The sequence below is a fragment of the Gasterosteus aculeatus genome, chromosome 14 (assembly GCF_964276395.1).
Source record: "Gasterosteus aculeatus chromosome 14, fGasAcu3.hap1.1, whole genome shotgun sequence".
Classification (NCBI taxonomy): domain Eukaryota; kingdom Metazoa; phylum Chordata; class Actinopteri; order Perciformes; family Gasterosteidae; genus Gasterosteus; species Gasterosteus aculeatus.
In genome coordinates this window covers 1,795,627-1,814,313 of record NC_135702.1, presented here as the reverse complement: position 1 = coordinate 1,814,313, position 18,687 = coordinate 1,795,627, and the positions used below count along the sequence as shown (strand labels likewise).

Here is an 18,687-nt window from a genome sequence, read left to right as displayed (position 1 = left end):
TTCTGTTGACTTTGAATGCCATGATAATAATGAAGACAAGAATAGGTATTAAAAAAGCTTAATTTATTGTGCAACAATAACGTTTTAGTTCCAGTGAAGTTCATGTCTGCATGGCAAAAATGAAGCAGTGCAAGAAAGTTCATGCAGAGCATCGCTAGAGATACAACAACCGAGGAGAAGGTGTGTTTACTGAAGGTAAGTGCTGGTTTGGATATTACAACAATCCCAGTCTCCTAATCCCGTAAATGAAAGTCAGAGAAAAGAGACAAACAGGCAGTAATGAAAAATAAACAAAGAAAAAGGCGATTGATTCAAGTAAACAAATATTTCCTTCAAGTCTCATACATTTGGCCCCAAAAAACAATCCAACAAAAGTACTTATAAAAGAAATTCAAATACATACAGAAATATACATTTATCCCACAAAACAATAGAAAAAAATACTTGTAATAGAAATAAACATATCAAATACATACAGAAACAAAATGACATGTTTGATGTAAAAAATGTTCATAAACATGTGATCAAAAAAGGCAGTGATGTTTCCCAAGTGGATGAATGTCTCTGCTGTAAAGCCTTTCTGCTCGTTCACATAGAGAGGAAAAGCATCCTCACTCGAATATGGCAAGTAAAACATATGATATTAATATTTCTGTGACTAAAAAAAGTAAACAACTTTAAAAATCTGTGCATTACTAAAAATATACTCCAAAAAATTGTCTGCCAGACATATAAAAAATATCCCAGAGTAATATGTATAAAAAAGATGGCGTGGAGGAGTTGCTGTACACGTGGAGACAATCTGCGCATCGGCGTATAAAACCCTGCGTCGGCGCTACGTGTTGGCGGAGGAGCGGAGGACGTGGAACCTCTTCAGCGTCATGCGGATGGATCCCAGCTCACGATTCAGTCTCTCCAGGCGGTTCTCTAAGGCCACCTGAGGAGGATCGGCCATCGGTTAGAGGATCGCCGAGGACGAGTTTAGCACATTGCACGCATACCTACTAAAGTTTTTATCGTAACCATGGTAACTAGTGCCAACCTCACGTGATTTCAGATAATTGTGAGCTAATTAAAAATGAAGAAGAAGGAAATCAAACAAAAGAGCTGATCGAGTGGTTAATAAAACAAACAAATTTCTGCCTTTGCAAAGATAGAAAACAAAACAAAGCAAAGCAGCAAACCCCCACGTGAGAAGCTGGAATAACTTCAATAATTAATCTGTTGACCGTTCAGCTCCAATTACTAATCGAGCAAACATTGGAAAAAAAAAAAAAACGATAAGAAGATGATCAATATTACCTCATCCAGCCGGGTCTGCAGAGTCACTCTGCCGCCTGCGCGAGGCATCCGGCTCAGAGCGCCCTCAACCTGCACACACATACACACACACGCACACACGCACACACGCACACACACACACACGCACACACACACACACGCACACACACACACACACACACACGCACACACAGGTTAATCATTCGTTAAGAAAAATAATTATATTGATGCAACAACCGGCCCGTGACTGGACTCATCGGATTAGTCGCTGATGTCCCTTTATGACCGGGGGGAGCGGGAGGGGGAGGGGGGGCTCAATGCCTAAAAATAGAAGTCATTTAGCGGTGGTATAAAAACAACAAAGTCTTTGTTACATAAGAGGTCGAGGACAGCCCTCTGTTCCCTCACACACTACTGGATGCATATTTGAATAAGTTTACCTGCTTTATTACGAACACGTAGTGACTTCCACTGCTATTAAAACCACGTCTGACCCGACTGATCACAACTCGAGTCACAATATTGTGTTTATTATTTATTTGACTACCACAATAGTAATGTTTTAGTTTCAAATGCGCTCTTATTAAGCAACATGTTTCATGTCTTAATTTATATACACGAACAAATGACAAACGTGAATAACTCAAGAAATATCTCTTGTTTTCTCCACACTAAGCAGTATTTCCTTCATTTGTTCTTAGTCTGTGAACAAATGATGAAGCTTTTCCTTCCTCTCACCCGCCTGCTGGAATCTTTTCGTTTGGAAAAGCGCTTTGAGGCTTTTTAGAACTTCTCCGTAAACGAGTGAACGATAAAAAGACTTTAAAAGTGAGAAACACCCACCTGCAGCTTCTCCTGCGTCAGCTCGTCAAGGAGTTTCTCGGCCTCGGCCAGCGAGGGGGGGCCGTCCCTGAGGAGCGGCGCCGAGGCGTCCCACGGGTCCCGCTGGTCGGATCCGGCCCAGACTCCCCGGTCCTCCCAGCCCAGCTGGGAGCTTCCCTCCGGCCGGAGACCTGAAGGGACACAAAGTCATTCAGCGCTGCAGGAACGAGCCCTAAAAGCCCAGAACAAGAGTCTACATGACATTATTAAACATCACAGCGGCGAGTTTCCACCCATTGGATACCTCGAAGATCCATGAGAGGTACATCATTAATATATACAGATGTAAATATGTATATTTTACCGTCTTCGGACGGGAACACCAGCCTCTTCCTGGGACTGCCGCTGTGGAATGAGTGGCGTCTCTGGTCCTCTCCTCCATCGGGGCTGCACACAGCGGGATGTAGTTATCGATTCATCCGGCGTAACGTGGACACACAAGTCCTCCGTCTCTAATGATTTCATATTTACAGACGATGGAGCTTTCTGTTACAAACAGGTACTTTAAACAGTCAAACTGTTACAGCGGCTTTTTATAGCGTCTGTTACTCTCGTTGGGGATTTCTGGAAAAAGGAACAAAGCAGAAAGGCTGTTTGTCATAAAAACCCACTTCTATTTATTAGAATCAGGTTCAGTGTTGAACCTTAATTGTACTTTTGTGAATAAGTTTATGTATATTTATACGTGTATCCATCACGGCCGATCAGAGCCGACAAACACCTGGAACTACTGCCAAGGCCTTTCACCCTGTAACCTTTTCCACTGGAGCCAGATGTTAGCGGCTCCACACAGGCACTGTGAGCAGAACTCGGCCAACAAACGGACCAGATCACCGCTGCGTTTCCCACAAGTGCACAACTGTTACAACATCGCGTCTGGCCGCGTGAGTTGGAGCCATCGAGTGTCGTCACAACAGCAGCTGGGGAGAAAACAACCAACATCTGGACCTTCTCTCCTCCGGATCCGTCCAGTAAGCGTTGACGTCTCCCAGCTGCTCCCGGCTCACCTCTTGTGCAGGTGTTGCTCCCTCGGCATCGGGTGGCCGAAGGCGGTGGAGTAGTTCTCGGTGGGGCAGCGTTTGGGGCTGGACTTGGCAGACGTGGGCATGAGTAAAGTTCCTCTCTTTGCTGGAGGAGAGAGAGAAAAGAATCAACAACACGACGCCGCTAACAAACGGAAATGAATCCATCGGGTCGGCGACACATTTCATCGTCGGTCTTCCTCGGCTCATTTTATGTTAATACATAATTATGATTCAAAGTGCGATTAAGTACAGAATGATAAAAGAATCCACGTCTGAATGAAGAGTATTACTGCTTGTAAAGACTCTGTAAAGACGTGTCAGGGTGACCTTTGACCTAGAGGACGTACTGGGCGTGGTTGAGGGTTTGTTTCGATGTTCTGGAGGAGGCAGTGACGAGGATCTGTGGCCATCTGGAGACAAACTCCTCTGCGCTCTCAGCAGAGCCGCCGCCCTTTTCACTGCTCCTCCTCCTCCTCTTCCTCCTCCTCTGAGCTCCGCCCCTCCGGGTTTAACCGCCTCCCATTCCGCCTGGAGCCCACCTCGCTCCTGAAACGCCTCTTTGTGTCTCCGCTCCGTGCTGCTCCTCTGACTGCCGACCCCTGCGGAGAGAAAGCCCGACGACGTGAGGAGGCCGAATGACGTGAGGAGGCCCGACGACGAGGACAAAACAAATCGCACCTAGAAGTGATTTTGATCGGTCTGATTATGACAATCAGCCGGTTAGAAATTTGATACGAGTTATTCCATTTTATTCATTAACAGAGAAAAGGAAAAGGAAGGAAAAGTTTTCCTTCCTTTGTGTTTTGGTGCATTAAAATATTTGTAATGTTTAGGACTCACGTTTGGACACGTCCTCTGAAACCATGTGTCCCCTTTCCTCCGAATGTATCACTGCTTTCCTTCCAACTGATCATCATTTTGCGTTCAAGGCGATTAAAAATGAAAATTGGCCCTGTTTTTAAGTGGCTGTCCAATCAGCGCTGATTGTCGATGTCTTTCTAATGCGTCTGTGTGCGCAGGGGGGACGGGGGACGGGGGTTCTTACAGGGGGCCCGGCTCTCCGTGGCTCTGGTCTCCTCCAGCTGTATGAGGGCCCTCATCATGGGGGTCAGGGAGCAGCTTCCCTCCCTGCGGGCGGCGTCCCGCTGGCTCTGCTGAGGCAGCGCCTGCTCACACTCCGGGGGAGACGCACACCTGTGGGACGGAACGTCGGTTAAATCGCCGATTTCCCCGAAGCGATCCAGATCCTGAGAACGTGCAGAAGGATCAGAACGCACCTCCAGCTCCCCCCAGCCGAGGAGGAGTCCACAGAGCTTGCTCGCTGATCGTTGGACAAGTACTGAGACTTCCGGTGGACGCTGGAGGAGGTAGTTTGGGGGAGAGGTGATTTGTCGGAGGGGGACTTCCTGCGGGGGACGTCCGTCTGGGCGGTGCTTTTAGCCGGAGACCTCAGCAGGTCAGGATGGTGGAGGAGACTGCAGACAAGAGGACATTTACACTTGCACGTCCAGCTAAGAAGCTCTGCAGCCTGAGTGTTTGTGTGCTGACATCACAGGAGGCTTCAGCAGCAAAGCTAACGTAACCTTTGACGCAGCACGTGGGATTCACAGAGGCGATATGTGTGTAAATAACCATGTGTGTACACACAAGCATCTAGCTGCTGTAGATCAGACACGGAGCATCAGAACACGGAGGTGCTCACCCGGCCCCAGATGGTTGTGTGTTGCTGTGAGAAGAATGACGAGCCTTCGCCTGGTTCTCGTGCTCCAGCTGCTTCACTTGAGACTCCAGTTTGGAGATTAGTCTAGGGGAGGTGGGAGGGGGGGAGGCAGTAGCAGAAAATATGGTCAAAACACGTATTATCTTTCCTGCTGAGCGATAGATGAGACGATCAAAACTCCACAACAGCAACATCAGCAAGTTTTCCACAATAATGCTAATAATATTCTTAAGGCTTTAATGTTGAGGCAAGAAAACTATTCTATAGATGTGCTTTCATTGGACACCATAAAAGTACACAGTTGCATAACTTTTTACAACTTTATATACTAGAAAAACAAGCCGTGCAAATGAGAGTTTGCTGGAGGTAAATTAAAATCGACCTGCTCACCTCTTCAGTTCTGATATTTGATCGGTGGCATCGACGAGTTTGTGCTCTGTGGACACCAGGTTGTTCTGTGGATACACAAAGATGAAGGACAACAGGTTTAAAGAGACGACCAAACCACTAAACACGTATGTACAGTAGATTGATAGATCCATATCTATAGATGGTTAGAGATCCGTTACCTTCAGTCCCTCGTGCTCCTTCCCCAGGGAGTCGTATTGTCCGAGGAGCTGCACAAACAGGACAGAGACCTCCGTTATAAAGAAGATCAGTGCTGATTAGAATGAGTGTTTTTCTGAATGGAGTCTGGTGGAGGAGGCAGTAAGTCATTTAATAAGTTCCACTGTTGTATAAAATATAAAATGTTCTGAGATATCTGGTTGGTGCCCCCAGATGACTAAATACATCCTCAACATATAGAAGAACATGTTTCATGGTGGGTGTGGAAAGCGACTTTAAGGTATCGGTTAAATAAGATGAGGTTGAGCTTTCGAGGTCAGAGGTCGTATGACGTCATCTCAGACTCACATCCTGCAGCATCTTGTACTCCCTCTCCCTCCTCGCCTCCCCCTCTTCGGCCTCCCTGCAGCTTTTCTGCAGCGCCTCCTCCAGCTGCCGCACGTGGGCCTTCAGGCGAGCGACCGAGGCGTCCTTCTCTTTGCCCGAGCGCCTGCCGTCTTCAAGCCGCTGCTGCAAGGTCTTCACGGCGGCGCCCGCCACGGCGTACCGCTCCGGCCAGGCTGCCTAACGGGGGAGAGTCACGTGGCCATTAGGGGGTGACGTCCAGGTTCTAACGAGAATGCCTCAGAGAATTAATGCTGGTGAGAAGATAAAATGAACCACCTACCAGTTTTTTCTCCAACACGCCGTTGGACGCCTGCAGGTGTCGGATGCGTCCGGTGGCCTCAGCCAGAGCTTCCTCCAGATGTTTGCACCTGTGCACAAACACGAATCACAATTACGCAGATAGGAAAAGGAATGAAACTGAAGTGAGATATCATGATGGGGAAATGTGGGGAATATGAACTTTAAGACTCAATTCCCGGCACAAAGGAAGCAGGAAGAAGACGGCGCTTTGTTTGTTGCCGGGAAGCTTGTCGTAAACAAGTGCATGTAAGAGGAGAACGCGGCAGCTTCTAAAGAAGGCGATGAGGATCACCTCTCTGCGAGGGCCTGGTTGCTCTCCTCCAGGTCCCGGGGAAGATCTCGGAGGTTCAGTTTGTCTCGCAGGCCTTGAATCTCGGACTCGTAATACGCTTTCAGATCCGCCACGTGTCGGGAGTGCTTCTCTCTCAGGTTCTGCCTCAGTCTGTGAATGTGTTGAAGAAAGGAGCTGAATAAACAACAACAAGGAAGTCAACATCTGGCGCAGTGAATCAACAGTGGAACCCGCGTCCTCACAGAGAAAGGACCACCGGGTCCTCCAGAGAAGCGGCTCTCTCCACGTGTGGCCCGGCTGCAGACGCGCCGGAGGCCGACCGGGGCTTCAGGGTGCTGCAGGGGGTGTTGCTGCCCTCCTCCTCGCTGGTTAAGGGGGTGGCTGCGCCGCGTTGCTGGCTGGACGCGAGGGGGCGCCGCCGGGTCTCGCCGTGGAGGATGAACGGGGGGGCGCGGGCCGCGTTTCCCCACAGCTTTTGCACGTCGGAAGGGGACGGTCCGGCTGCCGAAGCGCTGGAGGCGTCGGAGATGCAGTCCGTGTCTCCCGGGTTGCGGCTGCTCTCCACCGTGCTGTCGGGGGTCCCGGCTCCGGGGGAGTGGGGGGGCCGAGCGGCGAACGACGGGCTGCTGAAGTGAGAGGGCGAAGTGAAGCCAGAGGTTCGATCCGACTGCCGCTGGTTTGCTGCCGGATCCAAAGTCAACACCTTAAGAGAGGAACAGCAGCGTAATTTACTACCTGAGCATCATGTTGTGTTGAAGACTTGAAGAAAAAAAAAAAAATTCTGAGCTCAAAATGAGGGATACGAACCTCGATATTCGAGTATTGAAAAGTGAAAGCTGCCGTTGAACGCTTGCTCAAATTCATCAATTGGCCTTAATTTACTACCTGAGCATCATGTTGTGTTGAAGACTTGAAGCCATAAACTCATGTTTACAATGTTTACTGAGGGAATACAGAGAGAAGTAGAATAATTACCTCATAGACTCCTATGGGACGGGAGGAGTCGCCCCCTAAGGGTCACTAGTGATAATGCAACTTTAACACATGAAGCTCTGACTGGAGGTCGCCGCCTGATCTTCACAAAGTGGTCACCAATGCTACTAATAGTAAAGCGCGACGTACCCGTGGAGACGAAGGACTGGAGGTGACGGAGCCTTCCCAGTCGGTTCTTTGTTTGTTCTTGTAGATTTCTCTGAGAGACGGACGAGCCTCCTGAGACGGACTCTGCAACCGACGGAGACGAGACCTTTAGGAGGAGAGGCCCCTCAAGAGCAAAATTCTGTCCCAAGTCTTACATGTTGTTTTTATGTTTGTCTAATAGCAATGAAAACGCGGCGACGGTTGCCACGGTGACTCACAAGACTCAAGGACGCCTCCTGCAGGAGGAGGTAAGCGCCGCTGTCGAAGCTGTCCGGCAGCGGGTGGTAAAGTTCACTCTCGGTCAGACGCCAGTACGTGAGGCCTGCGACAGAGCGGAGTCATTGTAACCCATTTAAAACAGCAGAGATTAAAACACCCATGAGCTTTTACTATCTCTATCAAAGCGGTCGCTGGCTCTTTTGGTTGAAAGTAATAAAAATAATCCACAGTATAAAGTGACTGAATGGAAAACGTGGGTTTAATTCCTTTAATTTGAGAACCCTCTGCTTGATGGGACAGAAATACTCCTCGGTGCTAAGGTGGGCCTTTGCATAAGAACATGTTCATGCGTATGAATGTGGAGAAGGGCTTTATGTAAAATAGGCTGGTGGCTTGTGCACCCTGCTGTGTGGCTTGCTGCAGATAAAAAAACTCATTACAAATGTCATATTTCTTAATATAGTCGATTTGAGAAGATTGGTTTGGTGATGATATATTTTTCTTTTAAATGCAATAGTGATGGGATCAAAACCGTATCAGCTTAAAAGTAATATCCATCTCGCGCAGCCTGATATCTATTTTTCCTCTGAGCCATACACATAAAAAGATTTAAAGATATAACATTTCCGTAGGAACTAAAGCGTTTTGGTGCTGAGAGGAAAGAAGAATGTCAAAAATACTGACACACAATATAATACCATGTGGCTTCATAATGATTTAATGTGACACTTGTCAAAGTTAATGAAAAGAAAAGAAAAGAAATGTTGCAGGAAATGAAAAAGTGGACATTTTGTTCCTCATCACCTCATCGCTGATACAACGGCGCCATCTTACTGTCACCTGTGGTAGTAGTTTATTCTATTAGTCACGCGGTGTCGTAGCGACGCGTCTCTGAATAACTCACCCGATGCCTCAGACGTCAGGCTGTCGCTCCTCCTCAGGCAGAAGGAGCCGGACGGCGGCTAAAACCCGGTGAGAGACAAGTGGATCAGAGCCGCTGGGAACATTCACGACCCATTTCCCCCATATGGACTCAATCTGTGACTACCCGCCGAGTCCTACCTGGTCGTGGAGGTCCGTTGGTTTGTGAGATTCTCGGGGGCCGAGTGGCTGCTCCTCGTCCTCGGGGGTTTGGGATGAAGCCGGTCCCGCTCTGCTCCTCTTGGCCTGCAGCTTCTGCCTCTGGGCCCAGGAGGTCAGCAGCTGGCTGGTGCTGCCAACAGAAGAGGAGGTTATGGTCCTGGAAAAAGACTGCTAACAGGGGCTAAAGTGTGCTGGTGGGGGCTAAAGTATGCTAACAAGGATTAAAGTGTGCTATTGGGGGGCTAAAGTGTGCTAGCGAGGGCTAAAGTGTGCTAGCGAGGGCTAAAGTGTGCCAGCAGGGGCTAAAGCGTGCTAGCGGGGGCTAAAGTGTTCTAGCGGGGGCTAAAGTGTGCTAGCGGGGGGCTAAAGTGTGCTAGAGGGGGCTAAAGTATGCTAACAAGAGTTAAAGTGTGCTAGCGGGGGCTAAAGTGTGCTAGTGGGGGCTAAAGTATGCTAACAAGGGTTAAAGTATGCTATTGGGGGGCTAAAGTGTGCTAGCGGGGGCTAAAGTATGCTAACAAGGGTTAAAGTGTGCTAGCGGGGGCTAAAGTGTGCTAGTGGGGGCTAAAGTGTGCTAGTGAGGGCTAAAGTGTGCTAGCGGGGGCTAAAGTGTGCTAGCGGGGGCTAAATTGTGCTAGCGGGGGCTAAAGTGTGCTAGCGGGGGCTAAAGTGTGCTAGCGGGGGCTAAAGTGTGCAGCTCCTTCAGCTTGGAGTCAGTCGCAAAAATCAACTGAATCTTGTGAGTTGATTTCTTTAAATGTAAGAAGCTGAACTTAAAAAGCAGATGGAACTTGCTCCTCTAACGTGTGAGAACCTCAGTGAGTCTTTAATAAACTCACCCAGAGGTTTTCTGCTGGTGGTCCAATGGCTCAGTTGGTAAATCCTGCTGGCCCCTAATCCCATTTGTCTCTGTGTCTTCCTGGAGGCTGGGGGACCAGTGACGCTTGTCCCTCCTCTCACAACCCTCCTCGTCGTTCCCCGGGGACCCGGCGGGCTCCGGACCCGTCTCCCAGGCCGACAGAGTCCCGTAGCCACTGCTGAGCACCGTGGTGGCCCGCTCCTCCCCCCGGTCCCGGCTCTTGGGTCTCTCGGGCTGAGGGTGGGGGGGGCTCAAAGCGATCAGGCTGTCGATGTCCCCGGATGTATTTTTGGGGACCCTGAGGTGGAAGCTGTAGTCCTTTGCGCTGTGGGTGGTTTTGGTCAGCGAGGCGGGGGAGAAGTCCGCGTGCGGCTGGACGCTGGCCGGGCGGTTCTGGAGCTGAACCAGAGCTTTAATTTCATCCTGAATCAACTGGACAAAATGAGACACAGCATTGATGAACCCGATAAACACTATCAGCATCGTTAGTATCGGCATGACGAGGCGTAACAGCCTCACCTGTATTTGGCACTGGTACTGCTCCTGCTGGGCGACTATCTGCTCTTGGTATTGCTTCTCAACCAGCTGAAACAGGTGCAGCCATCGGCCCTGTTGTTGAAAATAAAGAAATACATGACGGTGTGATCAGGCCCAGCAGGACGTCAACCTGCAGTAAACCAGCCGGGGACATTTGAATCACTGGATGTACGCGGCCTCTTATTTCATACTGGAAACACAACAGCCCGCACACACACACACACACACGAGGAAGCAGGTTAATCAGAGAACAGCCAGAGATACTTTTGAGGAGATGTCATCTGCAGATCATCTGTAAACCAGGTTTATATAAACGGATCAACTGATTATTTAAAGCAGAGTATCTTTGTGTCCTGAAGGTGTCTGGGAGGATATTTTACTGTTGCAGTGACACAATGTGCTGCATTGTCTACGTGTGAAGTTCTTCATCAGCCCGTCGCCACGTGGGTCCACGAGGACCATCCGTGTGCAGCCCAACATGTATGAACGTATGCAGACACGCAATGCAGCAGAAACCGACCGTGTGCCCGGCCTACATCCGGCCTGTCACACGTATGCATGGCACAGAAACACGCTTTATCCCAGGGAGCTCTAGCTTCTTCTCTGTATCTCTGAGCAGGCGTGCGTGTGACCCAAACAACATGAGTTAGATGTTTGGTCATGCAATAACATACCAAAGATTTCTATTCATTATCGGACATGTTTTTTCTCAAGTATGTCAAATAAAAGGTCCAATGAGCTACGCAGGGTAATTTGCCGCGCTGGAGCGCATCAGTTTTCTGTTTCCTGTCTTTTTAGTCACATCCTGTGTCTGAAGAGATCAGCTGCAGCGCGTTGCTGTGTTGATTGTGTGTTTGTGCTTTTGAATGTCTCCCCCCCCCCCTTTCAACACCATCAGCGTGACTCTCACAATTTGCAATAACTATTGGCTTTCAGGCCATGTGGTATTTTCCCACCTCACAATCCTTCCACATCTCCGGGTCGGTCTCTCCGCTGCTCTGGATCTCCTGCACCAAAGCTCTGAGGGTCTCGAGGGAGCTCGGGTTGATGAATGGGAGGCTCTTCCCTTGTTCAAATGCTTCATTTGTGCTCAGACACAAACTCCTGCGAGAAAAGCAGCTATAATGAATTCACATACTGTAACAAATGATTGTAATATATGTGTAGCAACCGGCTATATACAGCCAACCAGGATTAAATACCAGACCAGGACGTGGATGCACAGCAGCCTGGATGTAACAAAATGACCAAATTAAAGCACAAAATGTTTTTATCCTTATACATTATCTGTGGAGTTAAAGCAAAGTCAGGAAATTACAACAATGGTGTTCCATGCGACATAGATTCATATTCTTAGAATTGAATTAAGCACACAAGGCGGAGGACATGTATATGGGCCTCTAACAGAAGAAGGGTCTACTGCAGACCCTCTGCACAGGGAGCTTCAGTCGCTAACGTGTCTACAGCTGCTGCACCTGATCGTGTTGCATGCTGGTGTGATATCCATGGGCCTGCTCTCCACCGGGCCTCCTGCTGGCTGGGAGGTTGTGTGTCTTTCCTCTGAGACAGCCAGTCCCGAGGCTGATGTCCCCTCAGAGGACACCAAAGAGGTCTCGCTCTCCTTACCCCCATCTCCGTCAGGACTGGCATGGCCATGGCTCAGGGCCCCCGAGCTGGACACATCCTCAGAGATACTGTCATCTGTGGACATGTTTATGGGCCCATGCAGAGGGGGTCAGTCTGACAGCTGGAAACCAAGAGGGGGGGGGCAGTCAGACATGTGATGAGGACGTATTGGCCCACGCTGACAGATTACTCCCCATGCACTTACTTAATTGCACTTCCTCCATTCTCCACACTTACATGTATACTACTACTGTCCAGACTGTATTACTCTCCTATAGAGTATTCATATACCGGTCTGCAGTCAGTACATTTATAGCATATACACAGGATCATACCTCTGGGTATTTATTCTGTATAGACACAAGCATTACTTGTAATTACATTCTGCACTTTATATTTTACACTTCTATGTTCATACTTTCCATGCGCTAAACATCTAGTACGCGTGGTTTATTCTATATTGTATTTATAAGTTAGGTCTGTACATTCTCCCATTCACTTGCACGGAGATTATTTTTCCACATCTGGTTAAATTCTATACTCTGTACTTGTTATCTCGCAACCAGAACTGTTGTGCATTGAAAATAAAGATGAACTCAATCTAAACTAGATTAACAAAACAAATCAAAGCAGTATTTAAAAAAGAAAAAAACACAACTATTTCAGATTAAATTAAGCCAGTCACATTTATACATGATATCTGCAATCATTAATCAACAGTAAACAAAACATTAACAGCCGTATTGAAGCTAATGTGTAAACATTTGGCACCGTTGCATCGATGATCCTAATTACTAACCACAACAATCAACACAAGCCACACGCCGCAGACACACACGTACAATTAGCTCTGAACAATTACAAAAACACCAGCCACATTAGCTGCTTTAGCTTCGCTGTCAGACAGACAGTTAAAGTTGGCTGTCAACTCCGCGGGAGGGCTGGGTCGGTTGAGCTCGCTAACGTACTAGCGAGCTAGCTAGCTTAGCTATACAACTGACAATCAATCGGTTAGCTGACGTTAGCCAGCTAGCTAGCTAACGTTAAGTTGATCTGAGTTTGTTTATTACAGGTTTGTAAGCACAGCGCGGGCGAGCTGGACAGCGCGCGCGACCTGCCCACACGCAATAAACCGAAACGTAAACGCTATTTTTGAGGAGCACATCTCGTCGCAGGTACGTAGAACAATAGTTAACGTACCCGTTGACTTGTATCTCCGTTTCATCCATTTTTCTGTCGGCTAGCTGGTTGCTGGTTGGCTGCTGCACTGCAGTGAACTGTGGCCGCTCTGCCGCTCGCAGCACGGCGTCGCCATTGGTCAAACGTTAGTCAAAAATACAGCGCTGTGATTGGTCATCCCTTTCACAGTGTGCTTCTATTGGCTGTTATGGGGAGGAAAGGGGCGTGGCAGAAGAATAAGCAGCAGACAGTTTACGTTGTTCTTTTTTAATGCAGGACCACATGTGACAGATTCCTTTTTACACTGTGCATTGACCGATATATTAACTCTTCTTATCTTCACATACTATACAAACAGTAAATTCAACCATTTAGTTCTGTTTAATGCCAAGTTTATACAGCGTTTAGTATTATTCATGAACATCCAGTATATTACTGCAGTATACTACTAGCGCTGCATTGAACAGATTCAGTAAATGTCCTGGTTTCTATGTGATTAGTTTATTTATCCATTTCCTATTATTATATTATATATTCCCATTTTTATATTGAGCTTGTGTATAAAATGTGCAGTATAAAAAAGTTGATGTTTTGTTCACTTAACACAGCAAACAAGCTGCAAATGAAAGCTTTTTAAAATCAATTCATGATTGGAGTTTATCAGCCATATGCATATTTTCTGGTTTTAAACGGTCTCACCTTGGACAGTTAATATAACTCTTGATATGCAATCTAGTAACTGGATGATTTAGGTGTCAGAGCTTTGTACTTGCAGCTGTGCATCGAATGGTTCACTCAATCCTGCGGAAGAACTCTTCTGATAAATTCCTTTCAGAGATATTCACCGTGCCAATGTTCACATATGGAGTATTTTAACTTCTGCTTCATGGTATAAATATTGTAATTTTTGTAGAGATTTCCGATCACACCGATTCTGCTTCCTTTCACTTACCATTTTTCACATGAAATCAAAGGGCTTGACGAGCCCCATTTAGACCCACACCCATGCACGAGCTGTGCTCAACATCTGGAGCAGTCTGGAGGTCAGCATACGATCAGCTTTACTCATTTACAAGCAGATTTTCAAGACTAAACTACCAATGCACCAAATCAAACGATGACAACTTTATTGAAAATACAATTTATTACACTGAGTAATAAATACATACAAAGATGCAAGTAACAGCATTTTCCTTTTTTCTTATACCAAAACCAACCTGAACATGAATGAACCGATGCATTTGGCACATCCGCCCCTCACTCAGCCACGTGTGTTGTAAGAGTCCAAAAAAACAGACCAAAGTACTATCAAAAACAAGTCGTTTCCATCTACCCCTGTACAAGCCATGCACTGTCTAGAATTAACCCCCGGAACCCCTCGCATGCGTAAATCAACGTTTTAAATATGAAGTCAAAAGTAAGATCCCAAAAGTGGGGCATAAAAACACGTGTTATCCTTTCATATGAATTCCAGAAACCCAAACATGATTTAAATGACTCCTGCAGAAACCTCAGGAGTCATGAATTGTGTTATTGTTTTCTTTCTCTCTCTCTGTCTAGGAGCTTGATTTTTCACATCCTCTGTTCATTTATTCCCTCCTCTGGAAGGAAATGCCAAGCAAGTCGTTGTTTTTCTGTTAGTTCTTCTTGCAGGGAGGCATGTGTGTCGGCAGCTAGGACCTCGCGTTCCTCTCCGTCTCAGCCAAGCACTCACGCACCAACCCTCGGGCGTGGATTATTCCTTTCAAGGGACAAGTGCAATTTAATTAACAAACTCTACAATTCTCTATGTTTTGCACTCGAATAGGACAAAGTGAAAGTATGGAGGTATTATCAGCAGTAATAGTAAAAGTAAAAAGGTTCCTTGTCAGTGTTACGTTAATATTCCTGTTGCATTGTACCTCCTGAATATCCTGCTGCCTTAATAAGACAGTTACGTGGGAGGATTTTCACCAAACGTCATTCTTCAGTTTATCAGAAAATATTCTAAATCAACACATCTGGAAATATGTTGTTTTACTTTAAGAGGAAGAAACTAAAGGTGTCAGACAATGTAGTAGAAAGTACACTATGTACCACTGAGAAGTAGTGGAGTAAAAAGCATAATATGTTACCTCTGATATTTAGAGACGTAAGAAGTTGAATAAAATGGAAACACGCAAGTACAAGCTTGATGTACTTGTACATGTACGTGGTAGCATTTACCTCTTTTCAGTCTCTCCATCGCGCTCTTACTTCCGGCGTACGTGGGCCGGATCTCTTTGCCCAGCTCCTCGATGATGGCCAGCAGCTCTGCATATTTGTTCTGAGGCACTTGGCTGCCGCTGGAGCCCTGAGGAGAAACACGGCACCATCAGCCAGAGGCATCGCACGTTACCGACTTTAGATATGCTATACATGTTATATATTCATGAAGAATTACTATGAAATGATTTCATGTTCACAGGTAGGAAGTTCACCAAAAATAAGAGGAAAACGTTTACACAGGAAGCAAATCTTAAGGCCTTATGTGAAGGGACCATCCTTCTAATAAAACAGGGACCATCCTTCTAATAAACCAGGGAACATCCTTAGACAATATTGTTCCACTAAATTAGGTTAATGAGCTTTTCAACATATTTATGGAGGTACAATACACGGGTTTAAGCACTGAGAAGCTGAGATGAACCTGTGGAGGGGCCTTCAGGTGCAGTTACCTGTGAGAACCCCAGAGACGGGGGCCCATAGTCGCTCAGCAGGGGCCTGTAGGACTGCAACGTGGCCAGGTTCGCTGCTGAAGGAGACTGGAGGCTTCCAACTGCTCACAGAACACAAGTCCACACCAGTGAGGATTACTATGAGTATAATCAGCATATAATGCACCTCACATGTCACTGCATCAATAAACACAATACAATGGAAGTTATGATAATGAAACAACAGCTGAGCATCTTGGCTGTTTAGTTCCAATAATAATAACAAAAATATATTGTAACAATACTTTGTTAAAGAGTTAAAGTTATGCATTAATTATACAACGATAAACACACGGTAGGTATTAGCATCAGAATATACTAAAAGAACCAAAAGTAAAAGTACTCACGATGCACATCGACACATTTCAGATTTGTACATTATATTTCATTTATGCTAATTAGAATTACTATAAATACCAGTGAGTAGATTAGTCTTCCTCATTTAGTTCTGTATTTTGTGTATGATTGGCAGATAGATGCACAATATTAACCTGCCAAATATACTTAAGTAGAAGTATAAAGTTCCTTTATAAAGTAATAAAAAATGAGTTTAATTGTAACAGGGCAAATTTGCAGTACTCGTATTTCTACAATACATATTATTATTAATCAGAATTTTAAAATAATAAAAAAAAATGTAATGTTTAAAGTTGCTCAAAATAGAAATATCGGTTTAAGCACCAAAACAATGTTCAGCAGTTGAAGTGTTAAAAGTGCATTTAAGTATTAAGTATTTCAAAACCGCAGTACCGTTATTTCTACTTTAATAAAAATATTATAATTTCTAAACCCGCTGACACTTTTCCTCCACTGACAGGAGGCGGCTTTCCGTCCTCCTCCTCGCCGCTTCCCTGCTGCTTTGTTCGGCTGTAATATTCAACCTCCGACGCGAGATGTCCTCGAAGAGCCGCGAGAGCGCAAACGGGAGCCCGCTGAACCGCGAGCGGATCAATCAGCCGCTGCGCGAGGAGCATCATGGAGGAAACGGAACAAGGGCTCGACGAGGAGACACGCCGCCGATACTCGGGCTGGCGCTTTTTTTTTTTTTTTTGGGTCGCGGCGCTACGGCGGCCGACCCGCCGCGGGGAGCGGGGGGGAGGCGGCCGGGACGACGGATAACCGCACGAGGGGAACCGCCGCCTTCTCGTTTCTCGTCCCGACCGTCGTCCCGCGGCGAACCGGAGCCCGCGAAACGGCGCCGGGCTCCTTTTTTTTCCTCCCACATTAGTAATAATGGCGGATGCGAATTAGCCTAGCTCCCAGGATCTGACCCTACATATATAACCGGACAGAAAAAGAACTACAGACGCGGTCTTTCTCCAGGTATTCTCCGAGACCCCGCGTTTAACACTCGATTTAACGGACGGAACCTTTGATTTTCCGCCATTTTTTCTCCTTACCCTGGTTCCCAGAAGTTCCCGGAATGTGCTGGTGGACATTGGGTTTGTAAGACATTCCCAGAGACATTGTAAATTAAAGAAATAAAAATGACCCGAAATTCAGTGAAGCGTCTGTCTCTCACTTTTTGTTTACAACAGCGGCACCGGCAAATATGGCCGTCACTTTATATTGACACCCACTGTGCTTTGTAACGCCGGGTTCTCCATCGCGGCCGCGAGGACACAAAGAGGCAGAAAGAAACGCTTTATCCGCCTTTTATTACGGATAAAAGGAGGGAACTCCGCCGCGGAACACGCGGTTAACGCGGGTCCACTTTTAAATGGAGCCAACGCGCTGCTTTTGGAGACCTTTAAAAAGTAAACGCCAAGTGTGTTTGTACTTATTTATTCGCATTTTAAAGTCTTTTAGATTATTTTTTTTTTTACAAAAAAAATGTTTTTTTTCAAAAGTCCGATAAAGAACTCCGTGTTCTTAATTCCACATTAAATCACTTAAAAGTGAAATGTCTTTTTTTCATTTTAGTTGAATATGAACATTTTGTCACTTTAGGAGAAAACGGATACCTGTCTTTGTCTGCGGGGCCGCGTCCATCGTTCCGTTTTTAGAGATATAAATATATATAAATATAAACGTGCGGGCTTACGGGTGATTCGCTAATAAGAGTCCTCTTATTTTGGAGGCGTGTGGCCGCGTTCCTCCTCTTCTTCCATTGAAGTGCGCGGACACTTAAACCTCCCAGTGGATCCCCTCAGCCTCTCTTGACCACATGGTTGGACAAACAAGGACGAGGTCGGGCCCAATCCGGGCCCAGTGGCATGACCTTTGACCGCCCCCCCCCCAGTGGGATGGCCCGGATAATGAGTGGATATCAATGGGTTAACAGGGTCTGACTTTAGCACGTTTGGGGTCAATGTACGAATTGGATTTGAGAATATGTATCATTGTATACATAATCACTATTTGTGGTTATTTTATTTATGAATATGTAAAGTACACTAGTTTTTAAATGCTTTTATTCTGAAGCACAATTCAAGATAAAAACACTCTTCTATACAACATCCTGAACAGTAAAGTATATAAATATAAGGAATACTAATCTAAATGCAGATACATGTGACTTCACCTGTAAAATGAGTTGTGTACAGATTTTGCACTAAATATAACAATAGTACAACATGGGCAATGTTTAAAAAAAAAAAAAAGGTTTTAATGCACAACTTTCCTTGTAATTGAGTATTGTTACTTATTGACATAAAATATATTATATGACTTCATCCTCCTGTTGAAGGGAACAAAAGTTAATTATATTTCCTAAACTAGAATCTGAGCTTGTTTTTGATAGTAAAATCCTTTGCAATCTGTAATGGAGGTGGAAGAAGCCCAAATGGAACGAGGTCATCAATGCTGGCAAGTGATTATCTGTCCCAATTATTTAACATTTTAATCAATAAAAC

General features: G+C 46.1%; 2 protein-coding genes across 3 annotated transcripts; both read right to left on the bottom strand.

The window, feature by feature from the left end:
* Nucleotides 1-44: 44 nt before the first annotated feature.
* mphosph9 (M-phase phosphoprotein 9) lies at nucleotides 45-13,313 on the bottom strand. Its single transcript, XM_040197338.2, has 24 exons — nucleotides 13,119-13,313; nucleotides 11,768-12,039; nucleotides 11,249-11,396; nucleotides 10,275-10,364; nucleotides 9,736-10,187; nucleotides 8,876-9,026; nucleotides 8,718-8,775; nucleotides 7,813-7,916; nucleotides 7,577-7,678; nucleotides 6,697-7,157; nucleotides 6,455-6,604; nucleotides 6,143-6,230; nucleotides 5,824-6,039; nucleotides 5,478-5,525; nucleotides 5,299-5,363; nucleotides 4,891-4,992; nucleotides 4,466-4,663; nucleotides 4,234-4,382; nucleotides 3,536-3,787; nucleotides 3,171-3,291; nucleotides 2,468-2,550; nucleotides 2,125-2,294; nucleotides 1,303-1,371; nucleotides 45-937 (listed from the first exon to the last, which is right to left on the bottom strand). The coding sequence occupies exons 2-24, from the start codon at nucleotides 12,001-12,003 to the stop codon at nucleotides 836-838; spliced, it is 3,615 nt and encodes a 1,204-aa protein (XP_040053272.2). The 5' UTR covers nucleotides 12,004-12,039; nucleotides 13,119-13,313; the 3' UTR covers nucleotides 45-835.
* Nucleotides 13,314-14,222: 909 nt separating this feature from the next.
* cdk2ap1 (cyclin dependent kinase 2 associated protein 1) lies at nucleotides 14,223-18,025 on the bottom strand. 2 transcript variants are annotated; one of them, XM_040197538.2, is made up of 4 exons: nucleotides 17,797-18,025; nucleotides 15,794-15,894; nucleotides 15,303-15,429; nucleotides 14,223-14,838 (listed from the first exon to the last, which is right to left on the bottom strand). In XM_040197538.2, the coding sequence occupies exons 1-4, from the start codon at nucleotides 17,822-17,824 to the stop codon at nucleotides 14,771-14,773; spliced, it is 324 nt and encodes a 107-aa protein (XP_040053472.1). In that variant the 5' UTR covers nucleotides 17,825-18,025; the 3' UTR covers nucleotides 14,223-14,770. The 2 variants fall into 2 exon arrangements, with proteins under 2 accessions (XP_040053472.1, XP_040053471.1); XM_040197537.2 differs by lacking the exon at nucleotides 17,797-18,025 and adding an exon at nucleotides 17,233-17,520.
* Between the last annotated feature and the right edge of the window lie 662 nt (nucleotides 18,026-18,687).